At 48.3% G+C, this 22,298-nt stretch overlaps 1 protein-coding gene across 5 annotated transcripts; it reads left to right on the top strand.

The window, feature by feature from the left end:
* The first annotated feature begins 285 nt into the window (after window positions 1-285).
* Window positions 286-22,239, top strand: apc (APC regulator of WNT signaling pathway). Of its 5 annotated transcripts, none has more exons than XM_054757581.1 (17): window positions 286-492; window positions 7,243-7,398; window positions 10,031-10,118; window positions 10,193-10,388; window positions 10,481-10,589; window positions 11,184-11,297; window positions 11,369-11,431; window positions 11,509-11,559; window positions 11,636-11,722; window positions 12,264-12,441; window positions 12,524-12,724; window positions 12,801-12,896; window positions 16,326-16,465; window positions 16,542-16,619; window positions 16,695-16,811; window positions 16,890-17,104; window positions 17,182-22,239. In XM_054757581.1, exons 2-17 carry the CDS (start codon window positions 7,264-7,266, stop codon window positions 21,929-21,931), a joined length of 6,618 nt encoding a protein of 2,205 aa, XP_054613556.1. In that variant the 5' UTR covers window positions 286-492; window positions 7,243-7,263; the 3' UTR covers window positions 21,932-22,239. The 5 variants fall into 5 exon arrangements, with proteins under 5 accessions (XP_054613556.1, XP_054613559.1, XP_054613558.1 ...); XM_054757584.1 differs by having other exon boundaries at window positions 294-455; XM_054757583.1 differs by lacking the exon at window positions 286-492 and adding an exon at window positions 2,441-2,527.
* The last annotated feature ends 59 nt before the right edge of the window (window positions 22,240-22,298 follow it).

Raw genomic sequence — 22,298 nt, 5'->3', positions numbered from 1 at the left:
AAAAGCCTCGTAGCCTTTCTCTGCCACTTGTGAAAATAATAATAACTGTAAAATATAGATATCAATTAATTGTTTTGCCCACAATATGTACAAAATTAAAACAATATACATTATAAAGTACTTAAATAATATACAATAATAATGCAATTGTATATAAAGTTATTAAACAATACGATTATAAATAAAATAGTGTATAGTATAATTGTATATTAAGTAGTTAAATCATATAACTGTATAATGTAAGGTAGTTATAAGTCATTGTGTTCATTTTTTACTCTTGTCACGTCGACGCACGCATCCGCGCACGGAGCAACAAGATGGTGGAGGGTTTGCCGAGTTAAAAGTTGGAAGTTGGAAGTTGAAATGTACTTGTTTGGAGAAGAAGGACGACGTGAAATGTCGCTGCAGCTTCTCTCGGTTTTGTCCTTTTCGCTTTGGTCGCCGACGTGTCACAAGTGAGGACGACTTTGATGCTTTTCTAGAAGAGACGAGGTAAAAAGCACCATGGCTCGTTAGCTTAGCTGCGAGCTAAGTGTTTGTTTTGGTCGGACTCTTGGTGTGCGGGTGGGTTCGGAGATCCAGACTCTTTAGTTCTGCCGCCTCCACCTGGAAGTAAATGTGTGCGAGCTTGTTGAACAGACAAGAAAGGAGTTTTTGGGGTTCAGTGGCCCAGTAGCAGATTGCCGTTAGCTAGCCAACAATTAGCATCAGAACCAAGAGTCTTTTACTTTCATTACACTGACTTCCATTCATCGAGTCCACTAACAACACTACTCTTGCTTACAAATCACTGCATGGGACTTTACTTTCCTCCATTTGCAATAGAGTTGGATATATGCTATATATTAAACACGTTTTTATCCTAGCAGCCTGCACGTCTTTGTTTTGGTGAAGCAATGAAACTGATTCTTACTCATTCATGTTGCGATTGGGAGTCTTTTTTTTAACGGAAAAGCAACTTTAACTGTGTATGAAAATATAACATCATGTGATATATATGAGTCAGGTTTATTGCCGGGTATAGTTTACACTTGTGGTAGGTTGATGCAACAAGAATTGTATCAACAGAATAGAAAGAAGCAGTGCAAAACAGGCGGAGTTAAACAACAACCATAGAATTGTAGCATTATTTGCAGGAATATTGAGGGAGCAAATATACTGACATATTGCCATGAGTGCAGAGTGCAACATGGGCAGTAACTGTGATGAAGTTGATGAATCAACATATACAGTATATACATGTACATATATATCAGGGGCGTAACCATTCATCCACTACATCAACGTATGGATTTCTATTCCTATGATTCAACTACACCAGTCTCTGTTCAGCAAGTTTCTATTCTGGATGACTTACATTGATCTAACGTGGTTTAAAAGGTAATCAATCGCTTGCATCCATACTAGGAAATAACGCACAGCAGGCTTTATGTGGATGTGTGTGTGTGTGTCTGTGTGTTTATCACTTTTAATGATAAAGACGTGAAACGTTACTCCTTTAACAGTTTGATTTGCCAGAAGTTGATGAGTCATGCCTGTTGACCGGGCACACGGATGACGTCATGGAAAGGCGACTAGCCGACACGTCCTCCATAACGACAGTCCTGTAAAGTGACCATAGACGCCCTCCACCTCGGATTGATTCAGTCTGACTGTGATGTCATTGCCACGCTTTATTCATGTTTATATAAACTATATACGAGATAAATACAGTGTTCGACCACATCGAGTCCAACAAGTGCTTTGAAAGTGAAGTCCAACTGTAAGCCTTTTGAACTCTCTAACTACCTGCCAAGGTCTGTGGGTCCATCACAGCTTTTGTCTCGACTCCATGTTAAAGCGATGGGAACCAAAGGCACCATTTCCCACTGTGAAAGGTGCTCTAACTTCTTACAAAAAACGAGGGCAGTCTAGGAAAGTTCACCCGCACTGTCCAGTATCCAGGTGTTTATTTCACAGTCACACTGCTGGAATATTTGGCTAAAAAGTGACTGAATCGTTTTGGATCCTATCGTTCTAAATGAATCAATATCGTTCTTGAATCGTATCAGCAACTAAGAATTGTGATACCAATTGAATCGTTCTGCCCCTTATATATATATATCTGTGTGTGTGTGTGTGTGTGTGTGTGTGTGCGCGCGTGCATATAACACACACAGTGTCAGGGCTCAGTGGAGGTCCTGGGTGTTGTTGATGAGGCTGGTGGCAGACGGAAAGAAAGTGTAGTGGCTGATGAGGTTGTGGTGCTGCTAGACAAGGATAACGTAGTTGTAGAGGATGATTAGTGCGTATTCATCTCATGCTAGCATCTGGCAACACGCACGCACACAACAATAAGATGTCACATATCAGTAACAGCCTGCTTGCTGCAGCTCAGGCAAAGCATGCTGGGAGAAGCGGGGGGGGGGGGGGGGGGGGGAGCCCCTCCCATCTCCCAGTGAGCGGGGCTCCTGATTGGCTAGTGTGCGGCCCAGCTGACGCTTCTGTCAGGCACAGCAGAGGAGGTGATGGAGGCGACAGCGATGGGGTGAGCTGCCATTTTCTCTCTTTTATTGTTCTTCTCTTGGCGTTCCGGCGTCTGTGTGCTTGTCTTTGTTCTCCGGCGGACGAAGGGAGGAAGGGTGAGGAGGCGGTGATGGAGGAGGAGGTGGCTTTCTGTCATTGTCTCTTGTTGGAGGCGGTCTCTCTCCGCTCCAAATGTTCTTTGAGACTCAGGAAGCCATGAAGGAGCAAGAAGGGTGGGGTGGGGGGGATGGGGGTGTGAGGGGTGGGGTGTTTGATAGTGGGTGACAAAATGGCTGACCACTAATGGAGGATGGAGAGGATGAGGATGAAGATGATGGAGATGAAAAACAGAATAAGCTTTTTCACTGATGAAAATATGTACTATTGTACTAGTGTGTAGTATTACTGTGTAGTATTTAGCATATAGCTGACATGGCATCAGTACTGTGTGTAGTATTACTGTGTAGTACTTAGCATATAGATGACATGGCATCAGTACTGTGTGTAGTATTACTGTGTATTACTTAGCATATAGCTGACATGGCATCAGTACTATGTGTAGTATTAGTGTGTAGTACTTGTTATTAAGCTGACATGGCATCAGTACTGTGTAGTATTAGTGTGTAGTACTTGTTATTAAGCTGACATGGCATCAGTACTGTGTAGTAGTGTGTAGTACTTGTTATATACAGTAGCTGACATGGCATCAGTACTGTGTAGTATTAGTGTGTAGTACTTGTTATATACAGTAGCTGACATGGCATCAGTACTATGTGTAGTATTAGTGTGTAGTACAAGTTATTAAGCTGACATGGCATCAGTACTGTGTAGTATTAGTGTGTAGTACTTGTTATATACAGTAGCTGACATGGCATCAGTACTGTGTAGTATTAGTGTGTAGTACTTGTTATATACAGTAGCTGACATGGCATCAGTACTGTGTAGTAGTGTAGTACTTGTTATATACAGTAGCTGACATGGCATCAGTACGGTGTAGTATTAGTGTGTAGTACTTGTTATATACAGTAGCTGACATGGCATCAGTACTGTGTAGTAGTGTGTAGTACAACCATGTCCCAACACATCCATCTTCCTTTTCTCACTGCAACACGCCAATCCCAGCATGTAATACATACATGACTGATAGTCAAGTATAACAGTACAGCTTCATCTACTTGTATTAGTAGTAATAAATACATGATGACTTAGCAGATGCAGATACTGTAGGCATGCATGTACTTGTAGGAGTTGTTTGTAGTAAGTAGTAGTAGCTGAAGGTGTTGGGTAAGAATGGCAGAGATACTATGGATATACAGACCCTTTCCAAAAAATTAAAATGTCATGGAAAAGTTGTTTAATTTCCATAATTCCATTCAAAAAGTAAAACCTTCATAGATTATAGATTCAGGGCCCACAATTTAAACAATTTCAAGTGTTTATTTGTTTTTTTTTTACGTAATTTGGGCTTCCAGCTCATAAAACCCACGAAAACAGGAATTCAAAAAATTAGAATACTGTGAAGAAATCACCATTTACTTCTCAGTTTTTGCAGGAAAAAAAAGAAAGAAATTAGGATCAAATCAATCAAAATATGGTACTTTCAAAACGATATGTCAATCTTCAATACTTGGTTGGGAATCCCTTTGCCTTAATCACTGCCTCGATGCCACGTGGCATTGAAGCAATCAGCCTGTGGCATTGCCTGGGAGTTATGGAAGCCCAGATTTCCTTGATGCTTGCTGTCAGCTCTTCTTTGTTGTTGGGTCTGGTGCCCCTCATTTTCCTCTTGAGAATACCCCATAGATTCTCAATGGGATTTAGGTCCGGTGAGTTGGCTGGCCAGTCAAGCACTGTGATGGCATGGGCATCAAACCAGGTTTTGGTGCTTCTGGCGGTATGGGCAGGGGCCAGGTCTCGCTGGAAGATGAAATCTGCATCTCCATACAGATCCTCAGCAGAAGGAATCATGAAGTCCTCTAAAACATTCTGGTAGACTGTTGCGGTGACCTTGGATTTAAGAAAGCAGAGTTTACCAACACCTGCACCGGCCATTGCACCCCAAATCATGACGGACTGTGGATATTTCACACTGGACCTCAGGCATCTTGGGTTCTGTTCCTCACCCGCCTTCCTCCAAACCCTTGGACCTTGATTCCCAAATGAAAGGCACACTTTACTTTCATCGGAAAAGAGGACCTTGGACCACTGGCCAACAGTCCAGTCCTTCTTCTCCTTGGCCCAGTGGAGACGCTTCCTACGTTGGCTCAGGTTCAGAAGTGCCTTGACCCGAGAAACCCGACAGTTGTAGCCCATCTCCCAGATGCGTCTGAATGTGGTGGTTTTTGAAGCTGTGACTCCCGCCTCATTCCACTCTTTCTGGATCTCTGCCAGATTCTTGAATCTTCCCTGTTTGATAATCCGCTGAAGCCCACGGTCATCTCTTTTGCTGGTGCATCTTCTCCTGCCACATTTTGCCCTTCCTCTAGACTTTCCATTGATATGCTTGGACACAGCACTCTGTGAACAACCAGCCTCCTTAGCTATGAACTTTTGTGGCTTACCCATCCTATGGAGGGTATCAATGATGGTCTTCTGGCCAATTGTCATGTCTGCAGTCTTCCCCATATTGAAACCAACTGAGACAATTGAACCAAACTGAAGCAATTTAATGACACCTGGGGAAGCCTGTGCAGGTGATTTGAGTTTAGTAGATGATTAGTGTGTGACACTCAGTTTAAAACATTCATGCCCTGCAAAATTTGGGCTGATTTCTTCACAGTATTCTAATTTTTTGAATTCCTGTTTTCATGGGTTTAATGAGCTGGAAGCCCAAATTATGTAAAAATAAACAAATAAATACTTGAAATCGTTTAAATTGTGGGCCCTGAATCTATAATCTATGAAAGTTTAACTTTTTGAATGGAATTATGGAAATTAAACAACTTTTCCATGACATTCTAATTTTTTGGAAAGGGTCTGTACAAGAAGTGATAAATCAATGAAATAGTAAACTGGGAGAGTGCAGACCTCTGCCAAGCGCCATAGTCCCGCTCATTGTGATTGACGGCATAAATATTAGTCCTACATGTATTGTATGTACATATTTAGATTAATTAGCCATTGGATTCATCATCATTCATCATCACTTTATTAATCCCACAGCAGGGAAATTCATCTGTTACAGCAGCAAGCAAGATACACAAGTATGTACACAAGTAAAGAATGCATAGTCATAGACAATGCATGCAATGCATAGACATAGTGAATACAAAATGGTTCAGGTGTTGTAGAGCCTGATAGTGGTCGGTATGAAGGACCTGCGGAACCTCTCCTTCTTACACTGTGAGTGTAACAGTCTGCTGCTGAAGGAGCTGCCCAGGGAAACAACAGTGTCATGTAGCGGGTGAGAGGTGTTGTCCATGATGGATGTCAGCTTAGCCAACATCCTTCTCTCCCCCACTTCCTCCACGGAGTCCAAAGGACCGTCCAGGACAGAGCTCGCTCTCCTGACCAGTCTATTTATCCTGCTCCTGTCCCTGTCCGTGCTGCCCCCTCTCCAGCAGCCCACAGCGTAGAAGATGGCTGAGGCCACCACAGAGTCATAGAAGGTCCGTAAGAGAGTCCTGCACACTTATTGACCAAAATGGCATCTTCCGTAATGGCGGAGTTCTTGTGGCTCTAGCTAGCTAACAAATCCTGTACACTCCTGATCCAGATCTTAAGAGCAGTTGAAAAATGGCTAGAATGGATGAGGTTTTAAGTAGAGATACAATATGCAAACGCAAGAAGGGGGGGTGAGATGAAAAAGCAACAATTCAACTGAAATAGGCTGTTTATCAAAAGTTTAAGACCATCAAATTTCTTTTTTTGTTTAAATGACAAGTTCCAGATGTTTTTTGTCCCACTGCCCCTTCTTGCTTTTGCACATGGTAGCTCTACTTAAAACCTCCAAATGTGCAAAATGCAAATTCTATCCATTTTTCAACTGGTCTTAAGATTTGGATGAGGAGTGTATAGGATGGTGTTTGTTGCATGTGTTGGCTTCATTTCTTGTCTTCCTAGACTGACCTATTTGTTCATATTCTGAATCATAGTATCTGGAATGATTCCATTATCTGGATCTTTAATATTTTATATTTTATATTAAGTTGGGGACCTAGTGTATAGCTAATACTTTACAGAAATTAATTTTGAATAACTTCCTCCCCGTTTTGAGTGGTTGCATCCACAGCTTATGTTCATCTGAAATGCGCTATCAATTAGGAGTCATGTGAAAACATGCTCACTAAAAATGCAAGTGTTTTTAAGTTCTCCGCCCTGTTCCACTGCCGCTGTTGACAACGGGCGCTACGTGCACTCGCTCATCTTCCTCTTGTTGGTAATGCCACTGCTGTGTCCTCCAAATATGACATTTTTACGGGCCTCCAGCTCTCCAGCTAAGATTTCCACCTCAGTTCCGCTTCTTTGTGTTTGGCTTCTCAGCAGCCATGATTCAGAAGAACCGAGCGAAATGACACTTTGCATTGACCATTCTACACACAGGCGTGAAGGTTGCATTGGACGCTTCTAGATGCAGTTTGTCAGGAGAATGTTTGTGCATTTATTGTGGAGACTGAAATGTTGATGTGGACTTTGAACACACCCTCAGCCCAAATCTAAGAGCAGCTTTTCATGTCCTCCTCTTTAGATTTTTTTGATGTCTTGAATGAAAAAGGAATGTAAATCTACCGTCCCCAGGTCAGACGGCAGCAGTCCAACATGGCGGCGGCATCGTATGACCAACTACTGAGGCAGGTGGAGGTGCTGAAGATGGAGAACTCTAACCTGCGACAGGAGCTGCAGGACAACTCCAATCACCTGAGCAAACTGGAGACGGAGGCGTCCAACATGAAGGTTAGTTAGAGCAGGGATCCCCAACCACGCCACCCGACCGGTATCGGCCTGCAGGAAACTCTGTGCAAGGATAAAAAATACATTTGTAAATAACTACACCACACGTTATGGAAATGCACATCCATCTTGGAGATATGGGCCATTTTTATTCCAATAATCATAATATACACTTAGAATCCCACACTTTTTCCATGTTTATGTTGTTGTGGTGAGCAGCAACCTATCCCACTTATTGGATGGTCCTTGAACACACCATGTAACTTTGTCCCGCGCTGCACAGATGGACTACTATACTGTATTTTAACCCTTGTTCTTTCCCCTCATATTTGCTCCCAAATCATGATACCATGTTGTAAGACTGGATGAGCTTATTGAGTGCTGATATCTGTGTTTGTACGACACAGCGCTTTTCATTCATCTTGTTCCTGTCTGAGTTTACATCATAAAACTCATCAATCAGATCCCCTGATGCACGGGGAGACACACTGAGCTGAAAAGAAGACCAATTAGGATGCTTGACGTCGTGACGTGCCACTGCTACCCCTCTTTTTCTGACTTTTTACTCATCTTGGTTCATGGGAGGCTACGTGTGATACGGTGATACTGGCTGATGGGAGACTACGTGTGATACTGGTTGATGGGAGACTACGTGTGATACTGGCTGGTGGGAGACTACGTGTGATACTGGTTGACGGAAGACTATGTGTGATACTGGTTGATGGGAGGCTACGTGTGATACGGTGATACTGGCTGATGGGAGACTACGTGTGATACTGGTTGATGGAAGACTACGCGTTATACGGTGATACTGACTGATGGAAGACTACGTGTGATACTGGCTGATGGGAGGCTACATGTGATATGGTGATACTGGCTGATGGAAGACTAGATGTGATACTGGTTGATGGGAGACTACGTGTGATACGGTGATATTGGCTGATGGAAGACTACATGTGATACTGGTTGATGGGAGACTACGTGTGATACGGTGATATTGGCTGATGGAAGACTACATGTGATACTGGTTGATGGGAGACTACGTGTGATACGGTGATACTGGTTGATGGGAGACTACGTGTGATACGATATTATTATTTTCTTCCTGAGAGTAGCAGGCTGTGGTGAGCTAGCTAGCAGTTACGTCGCAGTACTGACATTGTTTCAGCTACAACCAAGATAAGACTTTGTTAAATATGAAGTTGGCTGATTGTATTGCATGTGTTGTTTCTTGAATTGAAGCATCTTGTCTTCTATCAAAATGCTTCCATTGCAGCTTTCTTTGGCTTAATGTTTGCTGATTAGGGTGAGAAACACCATTGATGGTAAAACATGAAGGTTGTGTTGATCTTGCTGCCACTTTTTTGGAACACATTTTCTTGTTTCATGTTTTCAATGAAGGTAAAAGTAAGCTTAAATGTTGGTTTATCCTTTTCATTCATAATTCATTCATATGCATTTTCAATTGTTGTCTGCGTTTTGTGTTAACGACGTTGGCTTTGTGGAAGGCATTCATGGGATTTCCATGATTTCTTATGGGAAAAATGGATTTGGTTAGAGTTGGACCTTGTGGAAGGAATTAATGATGTTAGTTAATTTTATTGCAAATGTTGTTCCCAAATGGGAACATCAAGCTAGCAGGAGGGTATGGAGCGAGCTGTGTGTTTTTAAAAAAAAAAAAAAAAAAAAAAAAAAAGACATTTTTATCAATTGTGTGTATACTTGCCATCGGCTTGTAGGTGTGGAATGTAACTCCTGTATGGCAGGATAGATAGATAGATAGATAGATAGATAGATAGATACCTGTAGATACTCTATTGATCTCCAAGAGACATTCACATATATTGTAGAAGAATCAAGTAAAACATGAAGTGAAGTAGTATAGTGTGAGTGAAAACACTCTTGTTACAGATTTGACTGGTCACACGTGATTTTTCTTTCCTTTTCTTGGCCCTCAGCAGCATTTCTTTGCCCTTTCCTGCTTCCTGTCCCAGTGCACACCCTCTCATGTCCTGTTTCCCATTTCCTGCCAGTGAGCGGCATTTGCGTGTAGTTAGTATGTTGTTTCTCTGTATGAACGTTGTGGTGAGTGATACTTGTCAGACACATGATGTCACAGTGAGGCTGGTGTGAACAGCTCCATCACAGAATACGGGAATTTTGCACGTAGGAGCACGTACTGTACGTCAGGATGTAAGACCCGCTTTATCAACAAACAAACACGTGCATATGGCCAAGGCACCACTCCCTTGACTTCCATGTAATGCATGTACTCTATGACCTGTAATAATAGACATGACTAAAATACTCCACCTGGGTACTGGCTCACCCTTAATTATTATGTCATCATTAGCACCATGACACTATTTATTTAGCTATGGTAATAAATGCTATTGTATTTGGGTTAGGGTTAGGCCATGTGCCGCTATGATGGGATGTGACATCCTCCAATATCAATACATCAACATGTCATCTTACATTCCATCGTAAGCCTTCCTCCCCCCACTGGTGATGATGATGCAACACACATGTCAATGAAGCACCTTCATGAGAAAATCCTTCATTGTTTTCATTGACCAGCCTTTACCACACCCACTCTCACACAGGAAGTCACACTACTCTCCTTCCTAAACAGGAAGTGCTGAAACAGCTACAAGGCACCATAGAAGAAGACTCTGGGGAAGCGTCTGGCTCTCAGCTGGAGCTCATAGTGAGACTGAAAGGTGAAGAACACACACACACACACACACACACACACACACACACTGTCTGGTGTCTAATATTCCCTCTTGTGCAGAGATGAGCCTGGACTCTGCTGGTTTTATAGCCAGGCAGAGGCCTCCCGTGCTGCCTTCCTCCTCTTCCAGCTCGGCCTCTTCAAGTGGAGCGGCCGGAGGTTCTGCCGGTTCTGCTGCGTTGGTTCCCAGGAGAGGGCTCCTGTGTGCATCCAGAGACAGCCACGAGCGCTGCCTGGAGGAGCTGGAGAAGGAGAGGTAGTGCTGGAGCAGCGGTTTGTAACCATTGCTGTCATCACTGTACTTTACCAATGCTGTCCTGTTCTGTGATTGGCTGTGGCTGCTGACAGAGCTCTCCTATTGGCTGAGCTGGAGAAGGAAGAGAAAGAGAAGGGATGGTACTACGCTCAACTGCTGAATCTGACTAAGAGGATTGACAGTCTGCCTCTCACTGAAAATGTAAGCTTTTTCTGCATACCATGTTCATGGCCATATTTATCACCATTATTACTAGACTCCTCACTCTTCTGCCAATAAGAAACCTCCAATGGGCTTTCTGTTCTTCATGGGAGGACCACAGACTTTCTTCATTGAAAAGAATCCATCAAGTCAGAAACACAGTACATTCATTGATGTAATGATGACAAATCCAAGAAAAGTCAATTCATTCATGTGACCGCTTCCCTGCGATGGAGCTGAGGAGTGATGCCTTGGCTGGTGAGGAGGAAATAGACAGTGCCGCGTCACTCCTTCAGTAAATGTATGTCACTGTGTCATCACAGTGACATTTATCCTATCAGAAATATGACCGACAAGCAGATGTTAGCATTAGTGATTGAATAGAACAAAATTCATGTCTCCATGTATGTTTTGTAATTGCACATGAAATGAACAAAAGCTTACTGGTGTTGATGGCTGTTACTCATGGCTGTCTTGTACACACGCTCATACACGAAAGCAGTCCTACACTCGTGCGTGTGTAGCCATAGTGCACATATATTCCACGTTGTGTGTGTTGTGGTGCACCTATTCAAGTGGTGTGTGTGTTGTCAGTTCACTCTGCAGACGGACATGAGTCGTCGTCAGCTGGAGTTCGAGGCTCGTCAGATCCACTCAGCCATGGAGGAACAGTTGGGCTCCCGTCAGGACATGGAGAGGAGAGCTGAGGTTGGCCCCGTGTCTGTCTGTGAAACGTTTGCTGCACTGGCCACACCCTCACCCCACTTGTGTGTTTGCAGGCTCGTACGTCGCGTATTCACCAGATTGAGAAAGACATCCTGAAACTGGGAGCTCGACTCCAGGTAGCGTGGTCCCCACTTCCCAGTGCTGCTGCCACAGGTCGCTGGTGCTGACCCTTTGTTTGTGGTTATGTGTCCAGGTGGAGACATCACAGGGCTCCAATGACAGTTGTGTCCTGGGAGGTGCTCAGGTAAGTCATCAGTTGTTTAAAGTGGACTACCATGATACAGCAACCCAACCAGTGGAAAGGTCTTCTTTGGCTGCAGAACACCAGTATACGCTTGGACCACGAGCCGGCCAGTGAGACGGGCTACTCTGTGCCTCGACGAATCACTAGCCACTTAGGAACAAAGGTGAGCACATCCGCCTGGTAACAGTCCCCTCCCCCAAAATTGAACAGACTGCAGCAGGGGTTTCCTTCAGGGCGCCAACAGTCCAACATACTTGCTTTATATCTCACCTCTTCCTGCTTTCACTATGGCAACTAGCACACGCGCACACACACACTAGTTATTTGTTAATAATGCTCATGGCTAAGTTTAGCTACTAACACTAGCTAGCATTGACTGTATAGCCTATCATAACAACAACCTGAATGTAAATTGATGGTGGCTTCTCTGACACTGCGTACGTGTAAGTGTACACTAGAGGTGAGTGACAGCCATAAACGCCAGTTATTTTTATTCAGACCAAAGGAAAGTTTTCTGCTGTTGAATTTGTAGCTGTGAAACACATGAGCATTTTGGAAGAATGAATTGCTAGCAGATGTTAGGTGCTGGTGGTGGTCTTTGTGCTGTGGGGCGGGTTGCGTAGAGTCCAGTTCAAGGGTTTCATGTTTTTAACGGGGTGGTGCACACAGTGATGGTGTGTGTGTGTGTGTGTGTGTCCCTGCAGGTAGAGATGGTGTACAGTCTTCTGTCCATGTTGGGGACTCACGACAAGGACGACATGTCCCGCACATTGCTTGCCATGTCCAGCTCGCAGGACTCCTGCATCGCCATGCGCCAGTCAGGCTGTCTTCCGTTGCTCATACAGCTCCTGCATGGCAATGACAAGGACTCGCTGTTGCTAGGTAAGCATCATGGCCTTGTCACAGGAAGGTACCCAGCTCAACACCGTCCTCTCCTCACTTTCTTCTTTTGCCCGTTGCCAAGGTAACTCCCGCGGCAGCAAAGAGGCTCGTGCACGAGCGTCCGCGGCGCTGCACAATATCGTCCACAGTCAGCCGGATGATAAACGGGGGCGGCGGGAGATCCGAGTGCTCCACCTGCTGGAGCAGGTGCGTCACTACTGCGAGGCCTGCTGGACCTGGCAGGAGAACCACGAGAGAGGCGTGGACCAGGAAGACAACCCCAGTGAGTGAAATAAGCTCGTCAGCGCTTGGTGTGCACACAATAAGGTCTCGTGTGCATGCTCTTATCTGTGCTGCAGTGCCATCGCCCGTCGACCATCAGATCTGTCCCGCCGCATGTGTCCTCATGAAACTGTCCTTCGATGAGGAGCATCGACACGCCATGAACGAGCTTGGTGAGCCGCTAGCACTAACCCTAACCCTAAAAGCCAATAGCTGCCAACTTTACACCTTATATCGCTCAGCTTTTATTTGTCATTGTTCAAAATACAGCTGTTATTTTGTTAGCAATAAATTACAAATGATTTGCTTCTAGGCTAAAATATGCTAAATAATTCATTTCAAGCATAAAAAATGGCTAAATGAACCAACTATTCATTTATTTTCTATGCTGCTAGTCCTCACTGGTGGGTATGCTGGAGCCTATCCCAGCTGACTTGGACTGGTATTGCGTGTTTACAGTTGCTCAACTGCAAAAGAACAAGACAAACACTTACATAACAGGCAATGTAAAACGAATCAAATCTAATCAAATAAAAAGAATGTAAGATAAAATAGTGCGTATAAATATACTGTACACAAGGGAGGGCAGACAGTACAACGCAGTAATGTAGTGGGTGAGGCAGGGGAGGTATTGTGGAGCTGGATGGCGTGTGGAATGAATGAAGTCCTGTAGTGTTCACTGTGGGAACGGAACAGGAGGAGTCTGTTGGAGAATGAGTCCAATGGAGACGGTGGGTGGGGTTGTCCATGACGGAGAGCTGTTTGTCCAGTATCATCCTGTCTCTCACTGTTACAAACACCTCCAACTGAATGCTGATAACTGTTCGGCTTTCCCGATCAGTTTGTCCATCTGGTTTATATCCTTTTTGCTGGCGCTGCTCCCCCAACAAACCACAGCACAAAACGGGGCCCTGGCAACCACAGACTGGTAGAAGATCTCCAGCAGAAGATCACCACACATTGAAGGACCCAAGCCTGCTCAGGCCCTTCTTGTAGACCGCATTGCTGTTGTCCTTCCAGTCTGCTGTTCATTTGGACTCCCATGTACTTGTAGTGGTCCACTGCTGCCACCGCCTGTCACTGCATGGTGATGGGCTCCACAGGAGTCACCTTCCTCTTGAAGTCTATCACCAGCTCTTTGGTCTTGTCCACATTCAGGAGCAGGTGATTTGCCTGGCACCGCTCTACAAAGTCAGCGATCACTGTCCTGTACTCCATCTCTGATACACCCAACCACTGCAGAGTCATCAGAGAACTTCTGCAGGCGGTACGACCCAGAGCTGTACTGGAAATCAGAGAGTAAACAGGAATGCGGTGCCCCCACACTACTGACCACAGTATCAGACAGGGAGCTCCCCAGCCGCACAAACTGGGGCCTGCCAGACACGTGATCAGTAGTCCAGGAGACAGTGGATGAGCTCACACCCGTCCTGAGCTGCTTCTCACTCATCACAAAGGTACTGGAGAAATGAAAGAACATGAGCCTCACAGTGCCCTTCCCTCCATCCGGGTGAGAGCGAGCACGATGCAGCAGGTAATGACAGCATTATCCACACCCAACATGAGCTTCATATGCAAACTGTAGACGGGCCAGGAACGGGGCCACCAGGGGTCTGTCTCAGCTGAGCCAGCACGAGCCTCTCTAGGACCTTCATTGAAGGTCTGAAGTTGTTGAGGCCAGATGGGATGGGCTCTTTGGGCACTGGCACTAGGGAGGATGTTCTCCATAGCACTTGTACCTTTTCCAGCTTCAGACTCAGGTTGAGCAGCACAAGTACTCAGAACCCGTGGATTAACGTGATCTGGGTCTGCTGACTCAGCTTGGCTGTGACTCTCCAGCTGCCTTTTCACTTGGCCAGGTGACAGTCACGGGGCTGATTTCCTCAATGGGGGTGGGAAGCAGCGGTGACATGAAGGAAGGTGTCAGTGGTGGGTTGTGAATTGCTCGTCTGGGGGAGTGGTGGAAGAAGGGCACTGAATCTACTGAAGAACACATCCAGATGGTTGGTCTTGATGTTGAAGCCAGTGGTCATCCTGCCCTTCCACATGTACCGAGTCTTGTTCTGCTTCCTCCTGGAGGCATCTAAGCTAAGCTGGACTAAGCTTCCACTGCATCCTCTTCAACTCGTCCTGATCTCCACATGTGAAAGCCTGCTTCTTCTTGTCCAGCTGGCTGGTGATCCGGGGCTTGTTAGGAGAACAATGGACAGTTCTTGCAGTCTTCACAGAAGTTGATGTACTGTCTACTATATTGGCTAATACAAATGTAAACCTGGCTATAGGGGTGTTATTTCGTGCCGAGAAGGCTCTAATAATGTTAAAAAGCATATTTACAAGATTGTAAACAGGTTTTCTATGGCATAATTACCTAAATAGTCCATTTATTAATGCTGAATCCTACTTCATGGAAATTCACTTATCGCGATCGAGTCTGGAACCCACCTGCGATTGGCTGGCGACCAGTCCAGGGTGTAGCCCGCCTCTCGCCCAGAGTCAGCTGGGATAGGCTCCAGCATACCCCCTGCGACCCTAGTGAGGACAAACGACATAGAAAATGTATGGATGGAGTCTTCAACCAATTAACTGCCATAAAGGAGGGATGGCTGTATAGTACAATACATGTAATAATATTCATCTAGTAGTAATATTCATGTCATCCATGGCATACCACTTGATCATGACTGTATTATGGATTTTTTGCCTCCATTAATGCTAAGACAATCAATACTGTATTATATCAGGACTATTTATTGACTTACCGTAAAGCACCGTGTATAAACCGCACCCGTGTATTAACCGCACCCCCATTTTCAGGCTCATGGCGGGGGGAAAAAATTTTTTTAGTTCATAAATGCTTGCCAACTCTTTCATCTCAAATCAACATGCGTAAAGGTACTAAGCAATTTCAAAAAGAAGCATAAAGGAGAAGTCTGAACTTCGGCATGTAGATCTTTAATATTATGGCTAAGCACAGATTATTAATAATAATAATAATAATAATAATAATAAAGAAATTTGCAATTTTCAGAGATGTTTTGATATCTTATCTTTCACTGCTTCTCTTTTTCGCTATTATTTTATTGCATTGCTTCAGTGTGAATTTGAATAAACTCCAACATTGTATTGTATTTTACATTGGAAGCTTAGGTTAGCTTCAGTGTATATAGAGATCCTTTCACTGTGTGAAAATACAGACAGCCGTCAGATAAGTTAGTTGCATACACAAGCATTTTCAGCAACTGTACAGCAGAGGGCGCTAAAGTCAAAGCAACTGTCTGACCCACAGATGGCTATTCTAACATGGGCTTCTCGTGAATTTGTGCGTCTGGTCACAGACCTGTAATCATGTATAAACCGCACCCCGATTTTTTGCTTCTTACCTCTGGGGAAAAAAAGTGTGGTTTATACACTGTGCTTTACGGTATTAATACTATCACTCTATAAGTAGTATATTCTACCAGGAGTACTTATGAATAGTATATTCTACCAAGAGTACTTATGAATAGTGTATTTATGAATAGTATATTCTACCAGGAGTATTTATGAATAGTGTATCCTACCAGCAGTACTTATGGACTGTATGTGTGTTTGTTGCCTGTCAGGTGGTCTTCAGGCGGTGGCGGAGCTGCTGCAGGTGGACTGTGAGATGTTGGGTCTCAGTGGAGATCACTATAGTGTCACACTGCGACGGTACGCCGGCATGGCGCTCACCAACCTGACGTTTGGAGATGTGGCCAACAAGGTTGGAGGAGAGCTTTGATGCTTGGCTCGTCTTGTCTCCATGTTTCTAAAGCACATGTCCCCCCTCCCCCCATCAGGCCACACTGTGTTCCATGAAGGGCTGCATGCGGGCCATGGTCACCCAGCTGAAGTCTGAGAGTGAAGACCTGCAACAGGTGTGTTGCTTTACTTGATGCCATGGCGCCAGATGTGTACAATGAGGTTGAACATACGTGTCAATCACGTGTCAGGTGATTGCAAGCGTGTTGAGGAACTTGTCATGGCGAGCGGATGTGAACAGTAAGAAGACGCTGCGTGAGGTGGGCAGCGTGCGAGCGCTGATGGCCTGCGCCCTGGAGGTTCAGAAGGTGAGTCACACCTTTCCTCGCTGTCATGGCTCTTTGTTGCCCAGGTGGCTCATCCGCTTCTTGTTCTGCTTGTGGCAGGAGTCCACGCTGAAGTCCGTACTGAGCGCGCTCTGGAACCTGTCAGCGCACTGCACGGAAAACAAGGCGGACATCTGTTCGGTAGACGGTGCTCTGGCCTTCCTGGTGGGAACGCTGACGCACCGCAGCCACACCAACACGTTGGCCATCATCGAGAGCGGTGGCGGCATCCTGAGGAACGTCTCCAGCCTCATCGCCACCAATGAGGTGTACAGGTGCGTGCCCTTGTCGGGCATCTCGCACTAACCTCCATGCGCTGTCACGCTAACGGTGCATGTGCGTGATGTTGCAGACACACCCTGCGAGAACACGGCTGCCTGCCCACACTCCTGCAGCACCTCAAGTCTCACAGCCTGACCATCGTGTCCAACGCCTGCGGAACGCTCTGGAACCTGTCAGCACGCGACGCCAAGGACCAGGAGGCCTTGTGGGAGCTGGGCGCTGTGGGAATGCTGCGCAACCTTATCCATTCCCGCCACAAGATGATCGCCATGGGGAGCGCTGCTGCCCTGCGCAATCTGATGGCAAATCGGCCTGCTCGCTACAAGGACGCCAGTGTGGTGTCACCGGGGGCCGGGGCTCCGTCACTGCACGCCCGCAAACAGAAGGCACTGTTCAAGGAGCTGGACGCTCAGCAGCTGTCAGAGACCTTCGATAACATTGACAATCTCAGCCCCAAGGCGGCGCACAGGAAGGGGCGGGGCTGTAACGCCAGCAACGGCGGAGTAGTGAGCGGCACACGCTCCTATACTAACACGCCAGTGCTGTCCAGTCCGAAAAACGCAGACGGCTCAAAGCGGAGCAGCGATGACACCACATATGTGCGGCCAGTCTTCACGGCCAGCGTGCGAGCCTCCAGCGACAGCCTCAACAGTGTGACCAGCGCAGACGGCTACGGCAACCGTGGCAAAACAAAACCCTCTTCGGAACCGCTCTACTCTTCGGACGACAGTGGCGCCAACAGGTGCTGCATTTACAGAAAGTACCCGGCCGATCTGGCGCTAAAGATTCGCAGTGCTAACCACATGGCGGATGATGACGGCGCCGAGCTAGACACGCCCATCAACTACAGTCTCAAGTACTCAGATGAACAGCTGAATTCAGGGCGCCAGAGTCCCAGCCACCGCGGCAGGGCCGAGGCCCAGGACGATGACGAGCAGGCGGGCAGGGTGAGGATGAGAAGCGATGGCACCACGTCTGTGAGCAACAACACCCACATGACACCGCCGCCGCCCTCATGCTATGTCACAGCCACGTCCAACTATGGTGGTGACTCCACACCCGAGCAGCCAATTGACTACAGCCTGAAGTACGCCGATGTTCCACACAAGCCTCTGTTTGAAGCCCAAGATGCTGCCGACCCCTCCCTACCTCCACCCCCTGCTTCCTCTGCCAGTAAACCCCGCCCACCTTCTCAAGCTCCCAACCGGCCGCAGCCAAAGAGCAACCAGGAGTCCACACAGACTTACTGCGTGGAGGACACGCCCATCTGTTTCTCTGGTGGAAGCTCACTGTCCTCGTTGTCTCCTGAGGAGGAAGAGGAGGACACGGATGTCATTGGGAGGAAGAGTCGAGGAGCCAACGCGGTGGGCAGCGATTTCTCCACACTCAGCGCTGGCGAGAAGGACAAGCCGCAGCAGCAGCAGAGGATGCGACAGCAGAAGGAAGTAGAGAGCCAGACGGCTGCTGAGGTTCCCACCACACGAGGACGGCGTGGACACCACCATCACCACGGGCACGGCCACCACCACCACCACCATCCCCACCATCACCAGATGACGTCATCGTCGGGTGCCAGGACCCCAAAAAGCCCTCCGGAGCAACCTTACGCTCAGGAGACTCCGCTGATGTTCAGTCGCTGCACGTCGGTCAGCTCCCTGGGCAGCTTCTCCACGTCTTCCATCGCCAGTTCTGTGCGCTCCAGCGAGCCGTGTAGCGGCATGCCCAGTGGCGTGATCAGCCCCAGCGACCTGCCTGATAGTCCCGGACAGACCATGCCACCGAGCCGCGCCAAAACACCCCCGGTGGCGGCCCCGGCCCCTCCTCCAAGGGGCACGGAGGAGGAAAAGGCTGGCGAGAAGGAGCCAGAGGACAGCAGTGCTGACGTTCTACTGCACTTTGCTACTGAGAGCACGCCACACGGCTTCTCCTATGCCTCCAGCTTGAGCGCGCTCAGTCTTGATGAGCCTTTCATCGCAGCACACATGAAGGAGGAGGAGGAGGAAAGCGGCAAAGAGGTCAGGGAGGTCAGGGAGGAGTCGGACGATGATGATGATACTCAGATCCTGGAAGCGTGTATCAACATGGCCATGCCCAAATCATCACGCAAACCAAAGAAACCTCAACAAGCAGCTCCACGCAAGGCCAGCCAGCTTCCCGTCTACAAGCTCCTCCCCCCTCCCAGTCGCAGCCAATCGCAGCAGAGGAAGGACCTGCTGGCAGTGGAGGAGGTGCCTCGTGTCTACTGTGTGGAGGGAACGCCGCTGAATTTTTCCACAGCCACGTCGCTCAGCGACCTTACCATCGACTCACCGCCCAATGAAGAGGCAAACGCAACTTTGGCTCCGCCCCCCACCTCCCAGACACGACGCACTGGAATTCCCGAGGGCGAGAACGGCGACGACATTCTGGCTGAGTGCATTAGCGCAGCCATGCCAAAAGCCAAACCCAGGAAGCCGGTTCGAGCTTCCTCCAATGCCGAGCCGGTCCATACGCTGCCCATCCCGCCTCCTCTTCCTCCTCCACCCCCGCCCCTCTTCAGCCCCCAGCAGCACAAGAAGAAGCCCACATCACCAGTGAAACCCATGCCCCAGCGTGTGGCGTACACCAAAGTCAAACCGGGCTTTGCTTTCGACTCACCGCATCACTACACGCCCATCGAGGGCACGCCATGTTGCTTTTCTCGCAACGACTCGCTCAGCTCGCTGGACTTTGATGAAGACGACAAGGACGAAGACAAGAAAAGGAAAGAGCAGGACAAAAAGAACAAGCAGCAGGCAGCGGCTGTCTTCCCACAGAGCAAAGCTGCCACCAACCCGCCCACCGTGGACGAGAAGCAGAAGTTCGCCATCGAGGACACGCCCGTCTGCTTCTCCCGAAACTCCTCCCTCAGCTCACTGAGCGACATCGACCAAGAGAACAACAACAAGGAGTTTGCCACGCCCCAGCATCCAGACGGAAACAAAGACGCCACAAGGGCGCCGCATCTTCCTCAAGCAGAGGCTAAGACCCGCCCACTGGCAGCTTGCGGCTACACCCCCAAAGCCTTCCATGTGGAGGACACGCCCGTTTGCTTTTCCAGGAACTCGTCGCTGAGCTCGCTCAGCATCGACTCTGAAGATGACTTGCTGCAGGAGTGCATCAGCTCCGCCATGCCGAAGAAGAAGAAGAAGACCACCACTGTTGCTGCCGCCTCACCGCTTCCCACTCCCAAAGCAGACCGGGACATTCTGGTCGAAGAGGAACCTTCGGAGGTGCCGAGAAGCCCCGCCTCCCCGGACTCTGAGTCATTTGATTGGAAGGCGATTCAAGAAGGCGCCAACTCCATCGTCAGCAGCCTCAACGCCGCCGCCGCTTCTTCCCTTTCCCGCCAAGCGTCATCAGACTCTGACTCCGTGCTGTCCCTGAAATCTGTTGGCTCGCCCTTCCGCCTGCCGCCCAGCAGCAGCCCCGCTCAGGAGGAAGGGGAGGAGTTGAAGCGAGGCGCCAAGATTGTGAAGCCGTCGGCAGACGTGAAGAAGAAGGAGGAAGATGAGGAGGTTAAGTCTGTGAGGGGCGGGAAGAAGGTCTACAGGAGTCCAATCACTGGCAAACCCAGGGCAGAGCTATCAGCCAGGGGGCGGAGCAAACCCAGAGCAACTGTTATGGCTAAGGCCCCAGGAAGTGGCGATGGTGCAGAGCGTGGAGGCGGCTCCTCACGAGATTCCACACCGTCACGCTCTTCTCAGAAGGGAGGAAGACCGTCACAGCTTCCACGCACAACGTCTCCAGGAAATGCCACCAAAGCCGCCAAACAGAGCACGGTGGCCGCGAGGGGCGGGGCCAGCACCCCACAGAGCGATTCTGCTTCCAGGGCCAGCAGCGCCACAGTGGCCAAGAAGCAGAAGGCGGAGCCTGAAAAACCCGCGCTCGTCCGTCAGTCCACCTTCATCAAGGAGGCGCCCAGCCCCACCCTCAAGAGGAAGCTGGAAGAATCGGCAACAGCGCCACCCATTGAGTCCCCATCTAGCCCGCCGCCCGCATCCAGGAGGCCAGACACCACCCGCTCCCACTCGGAAAGTCCGTCACGCCCTCACGACGCCACATCGTCACGCTTTAGTCGCACGGGCACCTGGAAGCGCGAGGGCGGCGCCGGTGCAGGAAATGCTGGCAAAAATTCCACCTCATTGCCACGCGTGGGGACGTGGAAGCGCACAGGAAGCTCATCTTCTGTGCTTTCAGCCTCCTCCGAGTCCAGTGAAAAGGGGCGGAGCGAGGAGGAGGCCAGCGTGAGGTCCAAGGGAAAATGGCGGAGGGCCAAAAGCGCCGGCGGTGATGCCATCAACAATGCCGACAATTCAGAGGAAGTGTGGGTCCGTCTTGAAGACTGTCCTGTAAACAACCCGCGCTCCTCTTCTTCATGCTCCGCTCGCTCTCCCACCGCCGCCAGCACCCCGCCCGTCATCCACAGCCCCGCCCCCTCTAAAATTCCCTCCTCTTCCTCGTCTTCCTCCTCCAACCTCAACTTGCGTCAGAGCTGCGAGAGCCTGGATGACAAGCCTCCGCCCGAACGCCAGCAGCAGCAACGAGGTCAGCAGCAGCGAGGTCAGCAGCGCAGCGGCGCCGTGGCGGCCAGGGTCAGCCCCTTCAACTACACGCCAAGCCCCAGGAAAAGCAACCCCGACGTCACCGTGCCGACCGCCGCCTCATCATCCGCTGCCACGTCAGCGACCACGCCCTCACGGCCCTCGCTCATCCCCACCCCCGTCACCAAGAAACGGGAACCCAAGGGTGGCGAAGGCGGCAGCAGTGAGCGTGGCTCGTACATCGTGACGTCAGTATGAGAACTGTATTTAAGATAGCCCGGCCCCTTTTGCCTCCTCCTTAACGAAACAATTACTCATGTTTTTCTATCACTGTAATGATGTGTAGCGCTTAGCTTCGCCCTTAGCCACTTCCTGCATGACCCCGCCCCCCAAGATGATTCTGGAATCTACTGTTTTGTTTAGTTTTTTTAGAGACGGACTTTGTGTCAGCTGACTGATGTTTGTTGTTTCCTCGGGAACAAACTCATAACTTATTAATTTAAATGTAAACCTTCATTTTCACTGTCAACACTTATGGAAGAATAAAAGTCAACATTTTAGCTGAACACGCTCACCTGCCTCATTTACATACCGCTATGCATGCTGGGAACGTATTGCTTAAACG

The sequence above is a fragment of the Dunckerocampus dactyliophorus genome, chromosome 17 (genome assembly GCF_027744805.1).
Source record: "Dunckerocampus dactyliophorus isolate RoL2022-P2 chromosome 17, RoL_Ddac_1.1, whole genome shotgun sequence".
NCBI classification, from domain to species: Eukaryota; Metazoa; Chordata; class Actinopteri; order Syngnathiformes; family Syngnathidae; genus Dunckerocampus; species Dunckerocampus dactyliophorus.
This window is presented reverse-complemented; position numbering and strand designations above follow the sequence as displayed.

Excerpts from the sequence above, each read along its gene's own strand:
- apc (XM_054757581.1), top strand. The coding sequence starts at position 7,264 with ATGGCGGCGGCATCGTATGACCAACTACTGAGGCAGGTGGAGGTGCTG. Across the intron at positions 12,725-12,800 it reads GGACCAGGAAGACAACCCCA|TGCCATCGCCCGTCGACCAT; the intron begins GTGAGTGAAATA and ends TCTGTGCTGCAG. Across the intron at positions 17,105-17,181 it reads GCCACCAATGAGGTGTACAG|ACACACCCTGCGAGAACACG; the intron begins GTGCGTGCCCTT and ends GTGATGTTGCAG.